This window comes from Dryobates pubescens, chromosome 2 (genome assembly GCF_014839835.1).
Source record: "Dryobates pubescens isolate bDryPub1 chromosome 2, bDryPub1.pri, whole genome shotgun sequence".
NCBI classification, from domain to species: domain Eukaryota; kingdom Metazoa; phylum Chordata; class Aves; order Piciformes; family Picidae; genus Dryobates; species Dryobates pubescens.
This window is the reverse complement of record NC_071613.1, coordinates 10,132,727-10,157,625: the sequence shown is the minus strand read 5'-3', so window position 1 is coordinate 10,157,625 and position 24,899 is coordinate 10,132,727. Positions and strand designations below refer to the sequence as shown.

Here is a 24,899-nt window from a genome sequence, read left to right as displayed (position 1 = left end):
ATGAACCGAGGGCTGGAGTATCTCTCCTATGAGGACAGACTAACAGAATTGGGTCTCCTCAAAGCCCTTATTGTGACCTTCCAGTATCTGAAGGAGCCTACAAGAAAGCTGGGGAGGGACTTTTTAGGATGTCAGGTAGTGACAGGACTGGGGGGAAATGGATCCAAGCTACAAGATGGTAGATTTAGATTAGATGTTAGGACAAAGTTCTTCACCATGAGGGTGGTGAGACACAGGAACAGGTTGCCCAGGGAGGTGGTGGAAGCCCTGTTCCTGGAAATTTTTAAGCTAGGGTGGATGTGGCTCTGGGCAACCTTATCTAGTGGAAACTGTCCCTGTAGGGGGATTGGAACTAGATGATCCCTGAGGTCCCTTCCAACCCTGACAATTTTGTGAAAAAGAAGTGAAGGCTAGTTCAGTTACATGCAAGCAGCAATGGGCATTTTTCATTTAACATGGGTCAAATTAATATTTAAATAACTAATATGGCATATGCTGGTCTCCCTGAACATCAGCTGGAGTAAGACACTGTAGCTAACACTAGCAGCCTTTAATCTGACCTGCAAACCAACCTTGCATTTTTTTAAGACTATCACCTTACTGCCATGTATTTAATTTCCAGGGATCGCAATTCTTTTGTCTACTAATTCCAAAATCAACCATCCTGTAATAATTAAAACATCATTTTATTTTTCATGGCAGTTAATTTTTAACATAATTCTGATACATTTTTTCATTCAGAGAAAAAGCACCATTTATGGATCTATAAATGTATTAAATAATTTAACATCAAAACAATACCTTTAACATACCTCAAATTTTACTGAAAATAGAACACATGAACCAGCCTCACATGCAGACACCTCTCCTGTTCAGTCCTTCCTGCAGTGGAGTGCTACCAGCCCTGTGTCCTCACACTTGTACAAACCCCTACAAAGGCAACACATTTCTAGAACACAGTTTCTTGCCTGCTGGAATCAGACTTTCAAGGTAGACTTTTGTCATTGGTGCTTGTTTGTAAACTTATTTCAAAAGCCAGAATCAAAGATGGGGCTCCAAAGTTAAAAAAAGCTGCCTGTCCACATGCCAAGTTAGCTGCTACCGTGAGGACTATTCATCCAAGAAAAGAGCAAAGCTCTGCAGTTTTGTCTTCAATTTAAGAAGAAAGAGGTATTCCATCTAGCTCAGTATTTACTAGGCACCCTAGATAGGGGAGAAAACACCTTGCATCTAACTAAGGCCTTAGTTAAAGCATTTTGGATATTCCAAGACACTAGGAATAAAAGCTGAGCACTGAAGACAGGCTGATGTTCTGCAACTTATGCCACTGATTTTGGTTTAGAAGAGTGCTATTGCAACAATGCTTTAGGAGGCCAGATCTCAAAACCACAGCTTTTTTTACTCAGTACTTATTCAGAAGAGTCACACTTGACTCTCGCTCAAACATTCTGAATTGTTCATATCAATAAGAACCAGAACCTGCCCAAACTTTATGGGTTCTATTAGTCAAAGTGTGCAGACAGATCGGTTGTGGGGAAAAAAAATAAATATATATATATATATATTAGATGCTGGCCAAATCTCCTAGGGATGTGAACAATAAGGTGGGGAGGGGCGGGGGGGGGGGGGGGGGGCGGGAATGAAACACCCAGCAAACTTTTCCTAGACTGATGTGGAATTCTGGACTGCAGTATAATACATTTCACTGTTAATCTGCATTTTGTCTTTACAGGAAACACCGCATGAATAAAATCATCCCTCTCCCAGTCAGCTCTGACCTCCCTGTAGGAAGATGTCCTCTCTCTGAATAACTCAAAAATCATGCATAGAAAACTCCTTGCAATTATTGTAAAGTTTCATGTACCAAGTATTGTCTCAAAACCCAAAATTGTTAAAGTCATCATGACTACATTAAATCACACTTTTTTTCCTCTCCATCTGTCAAAAATTAAGAAGGATGTAATAAATAAACCCATGTAATAAATAAAGCCAAAAAAGGTAGTTGTCTTCATGTTATTTTGTGGTTTACCACATCACACTGAAGATCTCAGGATCATACCGAGTTGAATGTTATATGAATTTGCTGCCAGCATCAAGCAGTTCCTTTCTCTTTCAGAACTCAATGTAGGAAGTAAATCCACTCTTTTAATTACAGATTAATTAAGATGGGAATTGGTGATACATACAAGAAAATTAAACTACCATCTATTTTATCTATGTCAATCAATCACATTAAAATAAAAGTATGAAAAATCTGCTTAATCTCAATGGGATGCCTCTCAACTTCTCAAACGTGCTTTATCTATACTACTTATTTTTTGACCTCATGCTTCAAAGGTATTAGGAATTAATTTCCATCTATTTCCTTGCTGTTCTTCACATCCTATCTCATTTTCTGCTCCCAAACACTTTTCAGCTTTCCCCTGTTCCTGCACTTGGTAGATTTCAAAATTCAAGACCTTGAGCAAAGTAGAATTCTCACCAAGAGCCAGAAGAAACACAAAGCCTCCATGCTAAGCCTCCATACATTTGAACAAATTCTGAAAATGAAGTCCTAGAAGCTGCAGTGTGCTAACAAATGCCTAGCTATATTTATTGATGCAGCACTCCTTTACTCATTTAGATAACGATAATGTTTGAAGACCAATGGAATAATGGAACAAAGAATAAAACATCACCATTTGGCTGGAGCGTGATTTAGTAAGTACCAAAAATATATGCAAGGTGAAAAGTTAGTCAAACGATGAGTGCCAATTCTGGGACAGCCTTCCACTTTTCATCCTCTGCTTTCAAACATAAGACCTGTTTCTAAAGCATTTAGGAATACCAGAAATACTTTCTCCTTTCCATTCTCTTAAACTTTCATCCCAGCTTCTCCAGTATCCTTAGAGAGAGAAGTTGAGGTGCTGTTTGTAGTATTAGGAAAAATTGTTAGTGTTTATGACTATTCCTTATTTATGCTTTTAGTTCACATTTCTTATGGCTTTTCTGGCAACATTTGTCTTGCAAATACTGAAACAGCAACAATAACCCTAAAGACGTACAGATTAAATGTCTAATTTACAGCCTTCAAAGCAAATCACCTCTGATCCTGTTGGCGTCTTTGCATTTTGTTTTGCTTCTCATGTGAAGAGGAATTTGTGCTTCAGCCCACAGCTAATATTTACCTCCATCTTCCTCTTATATGTGGTGCACCAACTCTCTTCTGAGTTGTACTCTAATATACCCTTCAAATTCAATGTTACAGGTAGATATGGAAAAGGATTGTGTACTACTAGTCCAAGTCCCTGCACAAAACATCCATATCAGAGCAGACAGAGTTGGTATTTCCTTCCCTTTTCTTTTGAAAATTGGGGGTTTTTTGTTTTTAAATGCTACGTTGGTTTGATTTCACCCAGTAAATAGCAAATCACTGAAGTTATATTCACGCATTCTATATAATGGAGATTGCATAATATAGCATGATGGCTCTATTCCATCATGCCTCATTACAAGTTGAAAATTACTGACATTGTAGGTTACTTTACGTAGTAAATAATCCAAAAAATGTTTCCTGCCTGGCACCCTACTAACAGTGAGCAATAGCCTCCTTCCCAGGTGGCCCTGAAGACTTACTTAAATTCTCATTAGGTAATGCCTGCCTGAGGTCTCATTTAGGTTTTTGCAAATGTATGCTTCATTTGTCAAGAGTTTGTAGTGGTGCTGCAGGCTGTGGAACAGCTTCAACTGGGTGCTACAGCAGTCTTGCTATCTCAGTATCACTTACCTCAACTGTTTTCCATACCTTTTAGAATCATAGAATAGAGAGTGATAGAAAAAAGTTTGGTAGTGGTGACGGTGGTGTGTTTTCAGTTTGTAAAAATAAATGCTTGAGTTCATCAACTTTCTAAAGATTCAAAACTACTCATTCTTCAGCTGTGATGCTAATGGTTGAGAGGTTATCTAATGCTTCTGACATTGCTGCAGAGAGCAATGTTAAACTACTTCTAGAGAAAAGTATGTAATGACTGACTGTCAGAGAGCAGAGAAGGGAATAAAGTAAAATAAGGAAAAATAACCATAAGCTGGGCTTTTAAATCTGTGATTCCATCCTGAACATCCACATCTATAATATACACCTTAAAGGAGTATATGATGATAGAACCATAGAATCATCCAGCCTGACCTCCCTGCAGTCAGCAGGGACATCCCCAACTAGACCAGGCTGCCCAGGGCCTCATCAAGCCTCATCTTGAATACCTCCAGGGAAGGAGCCTCAACCACCTCCCTGGGCAACCTCTTCCAGTGTTCCACTACCCTCATAGTAAAGAGCTTGCTCCTAACATCCAATCTAAATATGCTCTTCTCCAGCTTAAAGCCATTGCCCCTCATCCTGTCACTGCAAGCCTTTGTAAACAGTTTCTCCCCATCCTTCTTGTAGCCCCTTCAGGTACTGGAAGGTCACTATGAGGTCTCCCATGAGCCTCCTCTTCTCCAGGCTGAACAACCCCAGCTCCCTCAGTCTGTCCTCACAGGAGAGGTGCTCCAAATCCCTGATCATTCTCATGGTGCTCCTCTGGACCTGCTCCATCCATGTCCTTCCTATATTCAGGGATCCAAACCTGTATGCAGTACTCCAGGTGAGGTCTCACCAAAGCAAAGTGGCAGAATGACCCCTCTGGATCTGCTGGCAACACCTCTTTTGATGCAGCCCAGGATTTAATTTACCTTCCGGCCTTCACATCTATAGGTCAACTCTTATCTACTGACATAGTCACTCTATCACAGAAGGCCACTAGGTTAGTGAGGCAGGACCTGCCCCTAGTAAAGCCATTCTGGCTGTCCTGAATCATCTCCCAGTCCTCATCTAGGAGGATCTGTTCCATGACCTTCCTAGCTACAGAGTGGAGACTGACAGGTTGGTAGTTCCCAGGGTTCCTTTCTACCCTTTTTAAAAATGGTGTGATATTTCCTTTCTTCCAGTCCCCAGGGACTTCACCTAACTGCCAGGACTTTTCAAATGAAGGATAAAGGATTGAATTAATTCATGGGAAAACATCCTTCAAAGAAGGGTTAAGTATTTTGGAAAGTATCATTTCAGCATAATTAGGCATTTAAAAGAAAGATAAATTCTAGTTCACTTTCAGAAATGTTGACAGTAGACAGCGATCCAAAAAGACACATACCTCAGAAAACAACAGAACTGCATCAAAGTTCTGTTACATGGCATTAAAGGTTCCATTATGGTGATAAGCTGTTTATCTCCCACCCAACACAATTACTCAGTATTATGTTTACCATTATGTTCAGTAAGGACTATAGACAACCAACCAGAAGGAGAAAATTCTTGCTCACAAACAAAAACGACCCATACATCACATTGGAAGAAAGCAGACATTTTCTAAATTGGGCTTTTTGCAGGAAGAAAAAAAACTATAAAACCAAACAAACAAGTCAACCCCCCAAAAAATAATTAAACAAAACCAACAACCCAAAACCAGTACAAAAGCAAAGGAAATCATCTAAACCCAGAGCAACTGCTTTTGTGGTAGCTCAGAAGACTCTTCTTGAATTCAGAAACCCACAGTCCAAGTCCTTAGACTGACAGATATATGCAAACAGATTTTCCTCTTTCATGCAATCCAGCACTACAAAGTTAATTTCTTCTTTCTTAAATTTCTGGGCAGGATTTTCCTCAGTTCATGGGAAAACTTAACACACCTGCTGACAATTCCCAGACTAAAACACAAGGACCTCCAATATCTGACTGCAGTAGGGGCTACTCACATCAGCGTGTTCAAATGAAAGCCTATTTTAAGTGGAGTTTTCAGGTGAGGATAATTCTGTTCAACAAGTTTCTTCATCTCCAAGCTCCAAATTAATCATCACAATATTTTACATAAATGAATATGCATTTAGGCATTTAAGTGACATTTGTGATTAGAGCAAAGTTAAGGATATCTTCAAATTCCCCAGTATAAGGATTCTCAGTAACAGCACATGCAATAACTGACACAATTTGTCTGAGTTCTACCATTCAGATACAAGAAATCTTCACTACATGGACAAACATTGCCTCTAAGCAGACCTTACTACAAAAATCAACAGTTCAAAAGTAAAGCTATTAAGTAAAATGACCCTTTATTATGGATAGGTATGTCATTAAGGCATTTTTGCTGATCTAATTATGAATCAATCAATCTAATGCTACATTGTAGTCCACCATCTCAAGTAATGGAACCTGACTAAAAACTGTAAAGTTTAGATGAATTAAGAATTTGTCTAAAGTAGCGGTACTTACAGTAAAAATTATGTCTTGCTTGTGGGTTCCTCATTTGGTGATGTAGTATTCAGAAGTCACCATGCTTTTGTTCTCAGATTAAGCATTTCTTTTATTGCTGTCTTTAGGTAGTCTTCCGAACAAGTCCTTTTGTCATAATATACTCTCTTCCAAAGCACACGTATGTTCTTTCTCTGTATTTCCTGTCCAAAACAGTCAATGTACACACAAGAGTAAACTAGCAAGTTACTAATTATGGCACATGGCATTTCTGTCATGTTTTACATTTTCATAGGACTTTACAAAGGACAGCTGATCGAACAGATTAGAAAGCACTTAGAAATCTGAGCCAAAATTAACCAAAGTGACTTAAAAGATTGAATAATTGTATCTCAGATGTTCCAGAAGGTTTTACATGTCCAGATCCAGAGCCACAACAAATAGATTAAAAAAAAAAAAAAAAAAAACACAACCCCACAGTGTTCTCATTAACTCTTCCTTTCTCAAGCATCATTCACATGAAAATGAAGACTAAATGCCATTAAAAGATCCCTGGTACGGTATAGGGAGTCAGGTGTGCTTCAAAGTATAAAATTTAGAATAGAATAGAATAAACCAGGTTGGAAAAGACCTTTGAGATCATCAAGTCCAATCCAATGTCCAACACCATCTAATCAACTAAACCATGGCACCAAGCACTCCATCAAGTCTCCTAAACACCTCCAGTGATGGTGACTCCACCACCACCCTGGGCAGCCCATTTCAATGGGCTTCATACTTACCAAGAGCCTGACAGCTGTAATGAAGGCGTAGATGCAAATTAAAGGAACATCTACCTTATAGCAAGACTTAGCTATATATAATTTGGTAATAAATCACTAGTGCAAGGATTTCTTTAAATTAGAGAATTTTAATATTTTTTGTGCAATTTAAGTACAGAGTCCCAGCTACTTTGTAAGCAACTGTTTACAGAAACAGTTCTGATGAACAGTACTCCTCTACTCCCATTTAATTTGAAGTGCTACCAGTTTTTTGATCCGGCTTTCTATTTCTCTGTGAAAACAAACATGCATATGCTGCCATCTAAGAACCAACAAAAATCACTCTCTCAGAAAACCAGGCCTCAGGAATTATATTTCAAAAACAAGTAAGAAGTTCTTGGAACTAAAAGAAGCAAAGATGGTCAAAGCAAGCCTGACACTGTGATCTGAAAGCATAAATTATCAAGAGAAATTTTCTACACAGCATGTGTTTCTGCTGTAATTCTATTTTGATTGCTTGGTGGGGGTTTTTTTATAGACAAAAATATTTTCCTGGTTTGCATGTCTATGCAACCACTTGCAGATGATCAATTCTCTTTATTTAGTCCACTTTTGATTATTTAGTTTTTACACAAGCACACAAATTGCTTATTCTCATTTCCCATTTCTGTAAGCTGTGTAACTCCTTTCTATGAGTGACTACCACAACTCTCTGTAAATCTAACGTCCTGCTCTTGGGTGCTGACAATAATTAGAAATGTGTGAAATTAATTCACCTAATATGAGTCAGTTAATGAAGATCTTTGAGCATAAATCCATAATGGGGAAGAGTCAAACTCTACAAATCAGTGACTAATTAACAGGTTTTCTTAGAATTCCTAGGGGAATGGGAAGTCAGCTGGCTTGTCCCCTGAGAAGTAGGGCAGATCAAACTATGATAAAATAATGCAAATCTCATTTGTAGTCCAAGATTATGCAGCCACAACTCTGATAACATCTCTCTCACAATGTTCAGCTGTAGTGATTTGAATTTTCTAGAAACTGGAAAAATATTACAGCTAGTAGCTCTTACATTAATTTCCACTTTGTCCTTACCGTCTGTTTTCTTCCTGTCTTTTCCCTACCTTTTCTCTCCAAGTCTGTACCCAAAAAATGGTTTTGTTTTTTTTCAGGATGTCTTTAGTCTCAGCTGTAGAATACACTTGTATCAGATGATCTGAGTGTCAGATGGGGTAATTTTAGACTTTTAAAATGTTATAATTAATTCCATAAATTTTTCTGCTTCATAAAATGGTTTGGGTATATCTTGTCCATGTACCTGTAGTTCTTTTGTCATGGAGATAACAATTTGCAGTTGTGAATCTATTCTCCCAAAAGCATGAATTATTCATTTTGATAGAGATCAGGAATACTCTTAAACCCTCAAAATTGCTTTATCTTTCTCCTTTTGCATCAAAAAGTCTCTCAATCACTTCCAAGTTTGTCTTCCTGATGGAATTTTAGGACATGAAAATACAATCAGTTTTGACTGGCGTACCACAAACACGACATCCCTCACTCACATGCAGTGCATATGCATAATAATCTACTCTCTTGCACACAGTAGCAATATATGCCCAACCTTGGAACAGAGCCCAGAAGCATTTTCCCTAAAGTATCAGTGGAAGTTTTACCGTGCTGTACTATCTGATAGAAGGCAACACAAAAAACATTTGAAGTTTCAAATGGCTTTTTGGGCTTCTATCATCAGGCATAAACCTGTTGACCTTTTGTAACAAATGAAATAAGTTGCTCAAATTGTCCTTCTCTGAAAGAGGTCATAAAAGACTTTCCTGTTTACAAAGTTCAATGAAGTTCAGATGCCTGTCTCACACCTAAGCCATGGAAAGCTACCAAAAAAAAATGCAGGAAATGCTTGTCCCTTTTCACATCATGAGGTGATTAGGATGGCCAGTTACTATAAATGCTAGGCTAAAGACATCCACTTCCTCATCTGAAGTAACTGGCTTCAGATCCCAGTATCTGGGAAAACAGACCAACTCCAAACACGGCCCAGGTTCAAAGCCAGTGCACAAGGACAAAGGTGCCCCAAGGACAGGAGGTGGTTGTCCATGCGGCTGCAAGCCAACCATGTGGTAGAGTTGTTCACTGAAAGTTTCATTCATAAGTACTCTTAGTATGTTCCAGAGAGGGAAAGAAAGCAAACACCAAAACCACCCAAATATTCAGTCCTTACCATCTCCCTAAAGCCTCTCTCACTTGTACCCTTTTCATGCCTCAACACAAAGTCTGACAAATGAGTTTCAGGAATTGCTGGAGTTGATTTTAAACAAACTCTGATTTTGTCCTGAAACAAAGTGAATACTGCCTACATGCTGCCTTATAGTGATTCATCTTTTAGTAACCCATTGTTTTCTACCTCTTATCTTCTATCTAGCACTTCAGCCAGTGAGACCTAGATGAGCTTGGGTAAATAAAACAGTAGTGCGCTCTGACTGAATGTGTGGCTGCCTCAACCACCAAATGTTTTCCTTATTTAGACAAATACATCAACTCTCTTACCTTGTGGATATGTAGCTTTCCTAAAAGTAAAAAGTTTTATATATTCATACCAGATATGGATTTAGAGAGATAAAGAAAAAGCACACAACTAAAAAGGTGACAGCATGATGTTATTAATGAAGTATTCAAAGTACTTTTCTTACTAAATTTTATCAGATTAATTCCATTCCTTCTGAAATCAATGGCAAAACAGCACTGTGCAGAATTTATAGAATCACAGAGTCATAGAATAGCTTAGGTTGGAAGGGACCTCAGAGATCATCTACTCCAACCTCCCTACCGTATGCAGGGACACCTCTCAACTAGACTTAGCTCAAGGCCGCATCCCACGTGGTCTTAAACACCCCAAGAGGAAGCATCTACAACCTCTATAGGCACCCTATTACAGCCTCATACTGAAGAACTTCTACCTAACATCCAATCTAAACCTACACTCCCTCAGCTTAAAACCATTCCTTCTTGTCCTGCAACTGGACACCTTTGTAAAAAGTCCCTCTCCAGCCTTCCTGTAGGATTCCTTCAGGTATTGTAAGGCAGTTATACAGACACCCCAGAGTCTTCTCTTCTCTAAGCTGAACCCCAGCCACCACAGCCTATCCTCATAGCAGAGGTGTTCCAGCCCTTGGATCATCTTTGTGGCCTTCCTCTGGACTTGCTCCAATAGCTCTGTGTCCTTCTTATGATGGGGACACCAGAACTGGATGCAGTATTTTAGGGGCATCTCGCAAAAACAAAGGGAAAGAATCATCTCTCTTGCTCTGCTGACCACACTCCTCTTGATGAAGCCTAGAATTTACCTTCTGGGCTGCATGAGTGAATTGGCAGCTTACATTGAGCTTCTCATCAATCAATACACCCAAGTCTCTTTCTTCAGAGCTACTCTCAACCTATTTTGCACCCAGCCTGGATTTGTGCCTGGGACTGGTCCAACCCAGATACAGGACCTTACCCTTTGACTTATTGAACCTCATGCAGTTGTCACTGGCCACTTCTCAAGCCTGTCAAATCCTTCTGAATAGCATCTCTTCCCTCAAGTGAGTTCACAGTACCACACAGCTTGGTGTCTTCGGCAAACTTGCTGAGGGTACGCTCAATGCCACTGTCCATGTTGCTGTTGTTAAACAGCACTTGACCCAGTATGGGTCCCTGAGGAACTAGACGTACAACTCTTCATACAACTATTTGTCTAATTAATAATTCACCTTCTTTCAAATGCTTATGAATCCTATTTAACCAGTGTTCTATAATTCCTCTCTATTCAGTCTCATGTAATTTTACTGAGGCAACCAGCACCAGAACAAGAGGTCAGTCTCAAGCTGTGCCAGGGGAAGTTTAGGGTTGAGGTGAGGAGAAAGTTCTTCCCAGAGAGAGTTGTTCACCATTGGAATGGGCTGCCCAGGGAGGTGGCGGAATCACCATCCCTGGAGGTTGTTCAAGAGGAGATTGGATGTGGCACTTGGTGCCATGGTTTAGTATTCATGAGGTCTATGGTGACAGGTTGGACTTGGTGATCTTTGAGGTCTCTTCCAACCTTGGTGATTCTGTGATTCTGTTCTGTTCTACAGATAAGCTACCTGGGCAAAATAAGGCATCTTAACTGTGCCAGGACTTGAATTAAGGATAAAACTGTTCTTGCCCTATACTTTAGTCTCTGAATTATTACAGAAAGTCATGCAGTGCCTACAAAATGCTGATCTAGAGATAAAGCTGGTAGATAAAATTCTGAATATATGTATCTTTAACAGCATCACAGGCATAACCACACCAGTGGCACCACTGATTTCCCATATGATTAAGCTATTTGAGCTGGTGATTTTGTTTTCATTTGAAAATGGGAAACTGCTCCAAGGAAATGTAATTGTAGGTTTTTAGAAGCAAAAATATACCTTTAAAGGCATAGACAGCTACTCACTATGTAATAAAAATTGAAAGCATTGTTACACCATAGGAACATCATACTACCCTGACACACGATTACAGCTGCAGTGAAAGTAAAAGGTGATGAACTCAAAACTGAAGAGAAAAATCTTTTTCATTCAGTGTGACAAGAATTTGCAAGATCAAAATCAATCTAGGTATTTATGTGACTATTTTTTATGTAGAAGAGGTATGTCGTTGTTACAAAGGCTACAAAAGAAATTAAGTAATTGGTAGAGATTCCTAATAAAATTTCTCCTTACTAATATTTTAGTTGAAGAATCATATAAAAAAGTTTACAAAGGCTACAGGACTAAGGATGAATATGACAAAATAGCACAAGAATGCAATAACAGAGTCAGAAAGGCTAAGAAGGAAAATGAACTTTAAAAGCAACAATGAAAGAAGGAATAAAAAGCCAAAACAATCAAGAAAAAGCTTTATTGTTAGTTCAAAATTAAACAAAAAACCCAAAGGAAAGTACAGATTCATTATGCCACAAGGGAAAAGGCAAATAATAGATGACTCAGAGAAAATGAAAGCCTAAGATAATTAGGTATACTATGCAATTAACATAGTTTCAGTTTTAACACAGGCTTACTGTGCTAAGCTGGCTTCCCCTGTCCCCCTTTCCCACCCCCACCCCCCCAAGAATAAGACTCCCCGTGTCTCCATGTAAATTCTAAGTAACTGTGAGGTAAGTATGTTGGCAGCCACAAAGTTGGTGTTAAAGTAATGTTTATGCAGTGGCCATAAAAAAGCCTGGGAATCAAAAACGGACAGTTACAGCCATTTTACAGGGAACAGTGTGGCAAACAGACATATTTGGGGTTTAGGGGAAAGGACAGAGTATGACAACAACTTGTGTTTCTAACAAAAGCACTCTCATTTTAAATTATATTGCATCAGTCTTAGAAATGGTCTCATTGCCAACAGTTAGGGGAAGGAATTGGTGTTCATGGAAACAGCTGCCAATTTGGAGGAGAGAATGGACCATGAAAAGGGAGGAATCCGGGACATCAACAATCACATTCTATCCTGTTTTAGTCTGGCACAGCAGCTTTCAGCTGTTTACTGCACTCATTTTTTGTTATAAGATCATCCTCCTCCAAAGAACACAGAAACAGAGTTTCCTTAAGCAGCTGATCTCTTCATACATGCTTGCAAATTGCCAACTTCAGCCCAGACAAGGATGAATTTTAAGAGCTGTACTCTGTTCCTCCTGGATGAACAGAATCAGATGGATGCTGTCTGCAGCTAGATCTGCAGTAACTCGCTGTGCCCAACAGGTCTGCAGAGACAGGATTAATTTGAAGGCTGTGAGACTGTATCACTGGAAAGAGACAGCATAACTCAATATCTCTAGCATGAAAATTGAGTTATTTACTGTCACTTTTCAAAAAAATGAGTAGATTTTTTTTTTTCTTCAATTATAGAAGAGCACACTAGAGTTTTAGAAAATATGGGTGCTGTGGTACACTTGAGGCAGACAGATAGCTGCTGTGTCTTAGAAAAAACACAGGGCTGCATGTTAGAAAAACAACATCCCATCAGTTAATATTTAAATATTTATATGTAAAATAGGTGACACCAGGCACACAAACATCTTGCACATGTTGTTCACATTAGATTAAGCTGTTTTGTCTGATGATTGGAAAGTAACTTAGGAAATTATAATGAGCCATTTTGATGAGCCTAACTGCCACCCAGGTAGCATCTCTGAAGTAAGATTGGCTTTATAAGTTGTTCATATCCCCACCACCCACTCAGCATTTATGCCATGAGGCTCAAATCTACATTGATGTCACACAGAGATGAAAAATCTTACCCAATAAAAAACAAACCATAAATGGTTGGAACCAAGAGCTAGTCTGATAATCACATTTAACTTCCAGTGCTGCTGGATGGTGTATTCCAGATGGTATGAACATCTCCTACTGCCTTCATCTGAAGGAAGGCAAAAGCTCCACAGCCTTTTAAAAAGATCAAGGCTAGTGGCTCTCTCAGAAACAGTTTTTAGAGAATCCAAGCCTGCAAGTTGATTATTATTAAATATAATGATTATATTAATGGACAGACATTACAGATGTACCTCTGACTTTCTAATGATTTCATAGTCATGAGGAACAAAATTATTTCTATTTCCCATGGAGTACCTCTGTCAGATATAATGACCTGAGAGATAAATAAGGGCTGGCTGCTAAATCCATAGTAGCATTCAGTATCCACAAAAATCAAATGTTCTATATTGTACTGAAACAGAGGGCATTAGGTGTTTTCGCATCATAATACAATACATAATATAAACTTTGCCCAGAAGGCAATTAACAGTAAACAGAAACTTTTTCAGTCATCTCTGTACAAAGTATAGAAATCCATTGCTAAAAGGTGAATCTCCTTAAATTTGTACCCAAACTAATCAAAAGGACAAAATACTTCAAAGTTCCTCTGGACTGTACTGTTCTTTCACAGACTTAGAGACAATTACAGATATTTGATTTCTATAAACAAGGATTTGAAAGCACAGCTTCCCTTCTGCAATGAGATGAGGTGATGTTGCTGACTGGTGTGTTTGAGGAAGAAGAGAATTAATTTTTCTCCCAATTCACCAGTCATACCAAAACTAGACTCTGTTCTGGCTTCCTCCTGTCAAGAAAACATCTTCTAGGGATACAGGTGTCTTATACTCCTGTGCCACATAAACATTTCAAGGCCAGCAACAATTGGACTGGATAGCATGGAAGACATACAGGCAAGGATGAACACAAGAGAAGGACTCAGTCTCTACTGCATGAACTGCAGCAATCTGGAAAAGTAAGCTGAAGGCAGGGCAGGAAAAGTGCAGAAGCTTTTCTGTCTTTTGTCTAACCCAAAGCCTTTATAATCTAAGTTGGCTGCAATTGTCCCAGGGAGCACTGGGGAATATGTAGGGAGGGCAATGAAAGTAATCAGACTTTGATTTTCTTGCCAACATCTATTATCAGGATGAGAGTAGCTAGCTCAATTCCAGCCTTACTTTCAACCACTAGCTTTGCAACTTAAACAAAACTACATTTCCCACGTTGCTGGAAAGCTTTTCAGCAGCTCTGTCACAAAACAGTCCCGGGGTTGGGGGGGAGGGAATAAGTCAATAACTGTTCTCCAATTGCTTTTAGCCTACACCTTCCCCCAACTTAGAAATCTATCTGACCCTCCTTACCAACCTGTGATTTTTTTTCTGCATTTCATCCAAATACTGCCAGATTATCAAAACAGAAAACCAAATCATTATACATATTCTTAAAATCACTTGAAGGCACTAAATGTAATGATGAGATAAAATGGTACCTATTACATCACATTAAAAATCCAAGCACCTAAAAGCACGAAAATGAATAATTAAGAACATCAGTCTTCTGCCCACAATATAGCCACTTTACACCTATTTCATCGTAACACCATTTACTGTCACATTTTGGTTGTTTTTAAAACATATAATTTTGTTTTCTTGATGTCAGTGGCTAAATGTGTTCTCACACACACACAAAAAAATAGTGGGATCTAGATAGAAGTTACATAGAAACTAAACAAAAAAAAGGGAGGAAAAGAGAGGGGGAAAGGAAACATTATAAAGCTTTTACAAATATGCTGTATTGAATATTGTTTCATGGCTTTTACTGATGTCTAATGGAGAATGAAAGACATGAGGTACATTAACTGTAACTCATAACGCAGTGAATGTCTAACAGAAAGAGAAAACAAATTACCATCCCCACCACTAAATCACTGTATTTCCCTCCATGTTTTTATTGTAGTGAACTAGTTGGGGGAAGCAGAAATGAATTATCTGATATTGTTTTACTCCAGGTCATCCAAAACAGAGTTTACTCTGACCTCTTTAATGTAAGGAAGTTATTTCATGCATCCTGACCAAAAGTTTTTGCATAAAATGGATGGAAAAGGCTTTGAATACAAATATTCATACAAATATTTACACTGCAACAGCATCAGCAATCCTTACATCCTCTTTCTTCAAAATGACAAGAGACATTTCATAAAGCTGAACATGGAAAATATGCTTCAAAACTGCATTTTCAAGTCTGAATTTTAAATTTTCACCTGCAGGAATTGGGACCCAATCTGAAATCACTCATTTCCAAGTCCATGGGAACTGTGCCATTCACTTCACCATTGTTAGAATGTAACCCATGTATCCATTTAACCCAGAGACTAAAACATCACGGCTGAATTTCACAGGTTTCCCCTTGCACAGCCCTTTTGATATGTTTCTGTTTAAGCAGAACCTTTGCAGAACTGAGAGCCTGTTCACGTTATTGGAAACGTCATCCCAAAGGAAGACAAGCACAGCTTTGAATGGATTCAAGAAGTATCTGGATAAATACATGAGGGAGCTGAAACCTGAAGATGGTTTTCACAAGCTGAAGAGGACAGAAGAAATTGAATTATTCATCCAGCTGCAAACATCAATTAAATCCATAGCTGGTGGCTAAGGGCTCAAGAAAACAGATTTCAACTGAATAAAATTCAGTACCAGAAATAGTTCCATCAGTAGTCCTTGTAGAGCAGACTGCAGTTTCCCCTTCTCTCATTTTTGAGACACACTCAGTTATTATCTCATTGTCTTCCTTATGGAAGCGAGGGGGATAAGAGGATTTACATTTTTCTGTCCTCTTTGGTTTTACAGAAATAGAATTGTTCTGTTAAACTGTTGGGTTTTGGTGTTTTGTTGTTTGGTTTTTTTATAATAAGAGAAGCATATAAATTCAGGAAGTATTTGCAGCTATATTCTTAAAACAATGTCAATTAACAATCAATGCCTATGGATAGTATGTTTAATTCCTTAAGCTGTGATAGGAACAAGTAGGAATTACTTTCTATCTTTAAGCTGGCCACATCTGAATATCTGCTGTTTGCAGCTGTGAAGTATTAGGTCATGGCCATTGTAGGAAGCAAGATACCTGACTTGATCTGTCAATAGCATAATGTAATTCAGGAAGTCATATGTCCCTGTCTCCTCTAGAATACACAGGCAATATAAACGTTGATAAAATCAGGCTACTTTCATGGTCTATTTCTAATGCACAAGGCAGACTGCTACTGGTGTAACATAAACTCAATCACATCAAATGGTTCATGAAAGATACAGCTTGTTTACATTCTGCCTGTTAGGAGTTTTGCTGAGAGAAGACAGGTACTGGTGAAATGTCATGGTTTTGCAGGCTCTTTTTTCTGATGACGACTCCTCCAGTTAGGCAGACTAGACTTCAGAAGGATTAATGCCCTGAATGCAGAATGCCCTGCGATTTCTGTACTAAGAGAGTATATGCACATATGTAATCCACACTGAAATGACATTGGGCATGCTACATGCTTTCCCATGTTGTTGAGGGCACAAAAATAAACCAACAGCAGGCACATTTGGTTTGCTTTTTTCAACACAGAACATAGAAAATGTCAGACTTGTGCAGAGAACTTTCAAAAGGCTCTAGGTTCACCAGGTCATTTCTCCTCCTATTTACATTTGGTTTCCTATTGGCAGAATTATATTTGCTTGGATGGAATCACTCTTGAATTACTTGTGTGAGAACCAAACAATCTGATTCCTCTATTCTGTCTATTCCAAATCAACATTGTTGTGATACTTCCAATTGCTTCAACACTTCATGATTTAAAAAAAAAAAATATGGTCTTCCAAAAATTGGTCATCTTTAATCTGTTTTATCTGGACCAAGTTCCAAGCTTCATCTAATTCATGTTGCTAATATTACCTCATTTCAAAATAGGGCTTTGTACATTTTTTTTTCAGCTCATAACCCTCCTTAATATAATTGCTGTAATTGTACTTTAGGAAGAGCACTTGAACAGTTGAGAAAAATATCTGACTAAATCTGTGATAAAGTAGGGGCTAAGCAATTATATACTGGAAGGGGAAAAGATCATCAACAACTGCACATTACAAAGGCTTCAAAGTGCCTTGATGAGCTGATTATGGCCTTCTGATTGATGAACAGCAGTAGCTATGCATAAAAGAGTATGGATGCCTCAGTGAAGTCAGAGAAAAGGAAAAACAAAGCGCTTTACAGAAACCTGCTCTGGTGCCTGGACTCAGAAGCATCCAAATAATACACATTGAACATAAATAAGTAGAATGCAGAGAATATGTCCTCATATATACTATGTTTCAGTATATTCATCTAAACTAATCTCCTGGTCTGTTTCTGTGGAGCTGTTTAATACCGGACAAATGTGGTTCACTATTGACTTGTATTATGATCTAAACCAAACCATGACGATAGGTGTGTAAAAACCTAGGACTGAGATCCAGTCCTTCAGTCACTCGTGAAGTGGCACAGTTCCAGGTGAAAGGGTATGGAATCGTAGAATGGTCTGGGTTGGAAGGGACCTCCAAAGTTCATCGGTTCCAAACACCCCTGCAGTAAGCAGGGGCATCCTCAACTAGGTCAGGCTGCCCAGAGTCCTGTCAAGCCTGACCTTGAATATCTCCAGGGATGGAGCCCCAACCACCTCCCTGGGCAACTTGTTCCAGTGTACACTACCATCATGGTAAAGAGCCTGCTCCTAACATCCAATCTACATCTGCTTTTCTCTAGTTTGAAGCCATTGTCCCTTGTCCTATCACTACAAGCCTTTTTGAACAGTCTCTCTCCATCCTTCTTGTAGCCCTCCTTCAGGTACTGGAAGACCATTATTATGTCACCCTGGAGGCTCCTCTTTTCCAGCCGCCCTGCCAGAAGTGAGCAGGAAGATTGCTACAAATAGCAGAAAACATGCAGTCCCAATAGCAGCAGACACCAACAATGACATAAGCTCCCTCTGAAGCTATACTGTCTTTACAGAGGCAAGTACTCTACCTATATTCTAGACTCTGTGGGACAGCCCAGTTTCAAGCCCACACTTCAGCTGCCACAAATGTGGAGAAAAACTTTATCACAATAATTCAGCAGGGAAGGAGCATTCTGCTGGGGGAATCTGCATAACACAAGAATTACAGTAAAACATTTCCCTCTCTTTGCAATATCTACATACACCAGTGCACACACCACAAAGTGTTCCCAAAGAGCGTCCCCTAGAATCAGCATTAGTATCTACAGTTTCTGCTAAAGTACTCTAATTTTTGCAACTGGTGCTTTTAAGGGATACATGGCAAATATGAATACAAGCTTTGCCCAGTATAAGGAGATGTGAAAAACAACAATATAGAAGAACAAGTTTTGGAGATTTAGGGTAGTGCAATGTTACTGAATATGGTACTGAGATGGGTTTTTGTTTATTTGTTTGCTTTGGAATGAGTAAAATCAGGCTACTGAGAACTGATATTTGAAATCTTTTATATTAAACTTCTTTGATGTGATACCCACTGATGTCCTATCTACATTCTGCTGTGTTTCATAAAAATCCCATGCCAGCATTATTCATCTGTAGTGGGCTACATTTACCAACTGCTATAGCAACAAGTCCCCCCCAGTTCTATTTCCTCCAATAATTCTTAGAAGGATCATCATTTTCAGCAATACAAAGTTGTTTTCTATAGTTAAAACCTATGGGTCATAACTAATTACATGCTGCATCAATGGGAAAACTCCACTGACTGGAAAACAAGGTACCAATACTGAGTTCCCCTGAGAAAAATCCACATTTGTCTTGATAAAGAAATAAGATCCAGTATCTATACCTAAGGCAGCAATACTACTTGCTGCTATAGCACACAAATTCCTAGTAAATAATTCCTGAAGCTCAAAACATAAGTTCTGTGGTGACTTAAGGAAAAGGAGAATAAAATTTTCATGCTTATTACTTGTCAACAATGGAAGATCCATTCCTGAGAGGATTTTCATCAGCTTCTTTCCACTACTCTGTGCTTTCAAAATTATAAATAAATTCCCCTAGGGGGGGAAAAAAAAAAAAAAAAACCAAAAAACAGAGAAACAAACACACACCCCACCCCCACCCCCCCAGCAAACAAACAAAACCCAAAACCAAACAACAAAAATGCCACCAAATAAACAAACACACACACACCCACATGCTGTACTGGTTCTTTTAGATTTTATCACTTGCAGAGCTGTACATCAGATTCATTTCTTTTTAGCCAAGGTTGTTTCAATGTTCAATTGTGATCTGACCAAAACTTAAAAGTAGTTGTCTTTATCAACACATGATTGTTAAGAGGCATTGTACCAAAATAAATGGCTGATGTGCTTTCAGTTGTGTCTTGCCTTAAAACTCAAGAGCCTAAGCAACTTCTAGACCATCACAATTTAGTAGACATTTCTCTTCCACACTTCTTTCATTTCATATGACTTGCAGATGTTCACACAGAAAGTTATCCTAAAAAAAATAAAATAATCAGCCATCATCTAGGAATTGATATCTGGAACATGGCCTTTTTGTGCATGGCTACCATTCAGAGAGGAGATCAGCACACTCTAGTGCAGACCTTTAGTCTAAGAAGCTTTTCTTAGGTATATTGGCCTTGGCATTTAGAAATCTAAATACTGATTAAAATTCTGGAATACTCTGACTACAGCTGCTTTAAACAGAAGTTACCAGATGGTAATATTTGTGTGGGGACCACGTCATCTGGCAAGGAACAAGCTAATGATGCACAAAATGCTTTGATGCGCAGCTTTCAAGCAGTGAACTTAAAAGTGATATGAGGCTTCCTACAAGGACTTAGCTACACTGCTTTGCAATTATGTGTGATACAACTAATTTGTGTCAATACAACTGTACAGGTAAGGAGACACAAAGTGATTTGGCATGTAAGGTTTGTTGAGATTAAAATGAGTATCATCCCTCAAAATGACTAATATTTGTGAACTTCTGTGTAAATTTGAAGAAAGCTATAGAACGTATTTTAGATGTATTGCAGTTAGGATGGTGGGTGTTTGGAATACAAAAATCCAACATTCATATGGAGATTAGAGCAGAGGCCTCTTTCAGTCATTTTGGAAGTGGAACACAATGACAGCCTAAACCCCAAAAATCCATCTTGCTTGTCAAGTTCAAGGAAATCCACCAGAAAACTCAGGAAATACCATTCATACAATTTTCATCAATGCAAACACGACAAAGAGCAACTCTGTATTTCAAGGCAGCTAATTTCAGAGTTATCTGCTGCATGTGTATACATAAGAGGTTCTGATTAAACTCTTTTGGTATGAATTCTATGAGTCATAAACACAAAAATGACAGAAAAAGTAGACGGATTTCTCTCACTGGTCTTGCAAGGATGTGTGAAGACTCTGAGGGCTCAAAGCACTGTCAATATCCTGGATTTTTATTTATTGAATAAATCCACAGAAAACTGTCTGTGAAGAAATAAAAGCAGCAGTATTTATTAAACTGTATGCTATTTGGAGAAATAGATGATTGTAGTGTGCATTTCCACCCTTACTCTAGAGTTCACTTACCAGATTTGTAAACAGCCTGGCCATGCAAAATGCAAAACTAAAAATAGAATTTCACATATACCTTATTTTCACATTTCATTCAACCCTTGAGCACTTGCACTACAAAAATAATAGTATATGCTTTTGCAGATCAGGGCTCAGCTGGAATCTCCCTGAAAATCATGTTGAACAGGTATCCTGCTGATTTAAACTGCAGTGTTGAAACATTTATCAAAGAACACAAAATAATGATGAGTGATTAGTTCAACATTTGTGTGTGCTGGAAAGCTCACTGATTTGAGGGAGTTTTGTTTTACTGAAAAGTAGGTGTAGCAGGCTTGCTTTGAATACTGTTTCAGAAAAATAAGTCTGATGACAAATAACAGAGAATCAAAGCTTGACCAAGGTCAGATAAATCATATTCATTAATATATACCTATAAAATCCACAAATATATTACTTATTCCTGTTATTACTTCTCTTAGGAAAGCATCTCTTAATTATGCATAGTGTGGCCAGCAGAGCTAGGGAAGCAATTGTCCCTTTGTATTTGGCACTGGTGAGGCCACACCTCAAATACTGTGTTCCATTTTGGGCACCTTAGTACAAAGAGACAGCAAAGTGCTGATATGTGTCTGAAGAATGCCAACAAAAATGGTGAGGGGGCTAGAGCATTAGTCTTGTGGGGAGTGACTGAGGGAAATGGAGTCACTTAATGTGGAGAAGAGGAGGCTCAGGGGAGACCTTAGCACTCTCTACAGCTACCTAGGACTGTAGTGAGATGGGAGTCCCTTCTCCAAAGTAACAAGACAGAAGAGGAAATGGTCTCATGTTGCACCAGGGAAGCTTTAGGCTGGATATTAGGAAAAAAATTCATTGCCAAAAGGGTTGTCAGGCACTGGAACAGGCTGCCACAGAAGTGGTGGAGTCACCATCCCTGAAGGTATTTGAAAGACATGCAGATGTGGTACTTAGTGACACGGTTTAGTGTTGGGCTTGGCAGTGCTGGCTTAACAGTTGTATTCCAAGATATTAATGGTCTTTTCCAACTTACATAATTCCATAATTACATATGCTAAACTACCAAATGTTTAAAATAAACTAGAGCAAGATTCAGTATAGATGGTTTAAGTCAGAAACTGGTCTGTGACTGGTGATCATCCTTTGTTCCTCTACCTTGCTATTTAGGACATTCAAGAAATAAATTAGAGTGATAATTGTGTCATGGTTTGAGGCTGGGTGCCTTTAAGAACCATAAAGTTGAGGGCCTCCAGAGACTAGATAGGTCCAGGAGATAGACCAGAAAATCTAATTTTTTGTTGTTTTGTTCCCATAAATCCTGCATCTCTCTATAAATAAACAGTGCAAGCTGTTCTACCCCTTTCTTCTCCTTCCCCACATGGCTCCCTCATCTTTGTGATGTGGGGGAGTGAGACCTGGAGTGGCTTTGGCAGGGGCCTGGAGCTGGCAAGATGAATTTTAGCTGTGTCATTGCAGGGCTGGTATGGAGGGAAGCAGCAAGGAATAGGGGGGTGGATTTGAGGCCTGAGTTTTTTTGCTTGTTTTGGAGAAAGGTGGTCAGAAGCTTTGGCCTAAGGAGGTTTTGAAGAACCATGACCTATGGATTTTGTGTATTTTACATGCTTTTCACTGTAGCATTAGTTATGAATAGTACCTCCATTGAAACTTTCCAATTCTATCCAATCCAGAGTGGAGTGTTTTTCTTTAACTACTTTAAGAAAAGTTAAAGAGAGCCTGTCTTGCTCCTTAAACAAAGGCAAATTGTTTTCCCTAGAAATGTAAGACAGAATAATCACATCAAATCATAACAAATTATTTATGTATTTTTTATTTGTTCTGTTGGACTGTTTCTCCAGGACAACTATTATATTCAATATCCTCAGTATATTAGCATCCTGCAGTAATGTATTTAAGATGGGCATGTTTATTGTATTTGTTAACCAATGAACAAAAATAACAGAATGAGATATAATAGAACATGTACATCTTGAGTGTAGCTAGCAACCAATACATTTAATTGTTTCTCCTTCATATTTGTTGATTTAAATGAAAGTCAATAGCCAATTCTAAATTCAATACAACTTAGTCAGTACAGACCAAATTCTGTTCCAGAGGTGTGAGCAACCCTGAACTATTGTTGTAGCCTCTGTAGCAACAGTAAGGAATTTTAACTGGAATGCATCTACTAGGGAAGAGAGAAGTGTCCTCCAAAGCCCAGTGTCCATCAGCAAAATCACAGTACCATAATGTTCTGCCTACCTGTTGGATGTGGTACTGACACATGAAGAAAGCTGGCCCACATTAATTTTCCCAACATCTGAGCATGAGAGAAGCTCTTGTGTAAGAGTGAACAGCTAGGGTACAACTACACTATCTGGAGTGAGCTGAGGGCTTAAATAAAAGTAACTGATAGCTATACCTTGCCCAGAGTGCTAATGGTACCTGTCCTTGAGAATGAACACAAGTACATACATGGAACAGAGTACAAGAACAGGCTAAGCAAAACACTCATCTCTCTTGAAAGACCCTCACAATACAGTTACCTTGTTTTAAATAGATGAATTGTCACTGTTTTACCCTGACTTATTCCATCAGCACATTCTCAGAGATGGGTTTAAGCCACAGATTCCACATGCAGCTCTAAATTTCCCTGAATTTTCAGCACAACAGATATGCCAGGAATTTAAAATTTATTTTTCCATAGCCAGAAAATCATTCTTACAAAACAATAGTTGTGTCCTGCCCAAATTTGCTGAGGCTTTAGCTGAGCCATAGCATTGAAATAGCCAAACCCTTGCCACAACTTCAGCAGGCTTTTAAATGGTTCTTATGCTCACCATTGTTATTCATTCTTGAATTTCATAGAATCATTTAATTCCTTATCTCAACATACAGAAGGCCTTCTCTTCAAAATGAGGTAGTTTCAAATCCAAAATCCATCAGTTTAGAGATACCATAGTGTATTTTTATTTCTAGGTACAGTTAAAAGAACAATAAAATAATATGCCCTTAAAGATGCTGACTTGGTCTAGTGGAAGGTGTCCCTGCCCATGGCAAGGGGGGTTGGAACTTGATCATAGAATCACCAGAGTTGTAATCTTCCTCTAAAGGTCGTCTAATTTAACCGCTCTGCCTCCCCCACTACCAGCCTTCATGCTCCTGTCTTTACTGAAGACACTACATGCTGGAGGCTGCCCAGAGTAGGACTGGGACTTTGGGATCATAGAATCATTGAGTTGTCAGTGTTGGAATGGACCCCAAAGATCATCCAGTTCCACCCTGCCTAAATAGCTCCTGCTCCACCACCACCATTTCTGCACCCATCCCAGAGCCTGGGGCAAGACCCTCAACCAGCCCCAGTACGGAGGCCCAGGCAACACCCATGGAGGATATTTGAGTAGTCAACAATCATTGCCCTACCTAACCGGGGGGCCACCAGGCCCCCCGGCCGTTGTTGTCACCACCACCATCACCCAGCGTACACCAGGGGTGCTTACCAGCAATGAGAGGAGGATCCTCCAGCCCAGATGGGCTCAGCTTGGGGCTTCTGCCTTTCCTGGGGAGATTAAAAAGGGTAGTGGGTGGGGAGGGCATAGTGGCCACATCTGAGGTGGGAGGAGACTCCAATAGAGCCCAGGTGCTCTGGGATTTGAGGGAGAAAAGGAGGGAAATAGGGTGGGTGGGGTGGCAAAGGGATAGAGCATGAAAGGAATGTCACTGAGAGAGAAGGGAGATTAAAATAATATTCACATAGGAATTATTGACTTGTAATTAGTGCTAGAGGTTTAATCTGGCCAGCTCAAGGATGTTCCTCTCCTCTTGAATGTTAGATAATTTACTGACAAACCCAAACATGATTCTGATAGGCCAATATTAAGCTCAGTAAATAAACAAACCTCCACACAGCTTCTGCTAAGGTGATTGCATAGCTCTCATCTCAGCAAACTCTTTATCTCAACCCAGACA

At 39.1% G+C, this 24,899-nt stretch overlaps 1 protein-coding gene across 1 annotated transcript in view; it reads right to left on the bottom strand.

The window, feature by feature from the left end:
* KCNK2 (potassium two pore domain channel subfamily K member 2) overlaps positions 1 to 24,899 on the bottom strand; it is a 126,778-nt gene that overhangs the window by 97,782 nt on the left and 4,097 nt on the right. The window contains exon 2 of the mRNA XM_054169994.1: positions 6,281 to 6,462. Coding sequence (XP_054025969.1) covers positions 6,281 to 6,314 — 34 coding nt within the window. The 5' untranslated portion in view covers positions 6,315 to 6,462. The remainder of the gene's footprint in view (positions 1 to 6,280; positions 6,463 to 24,899) is intronic.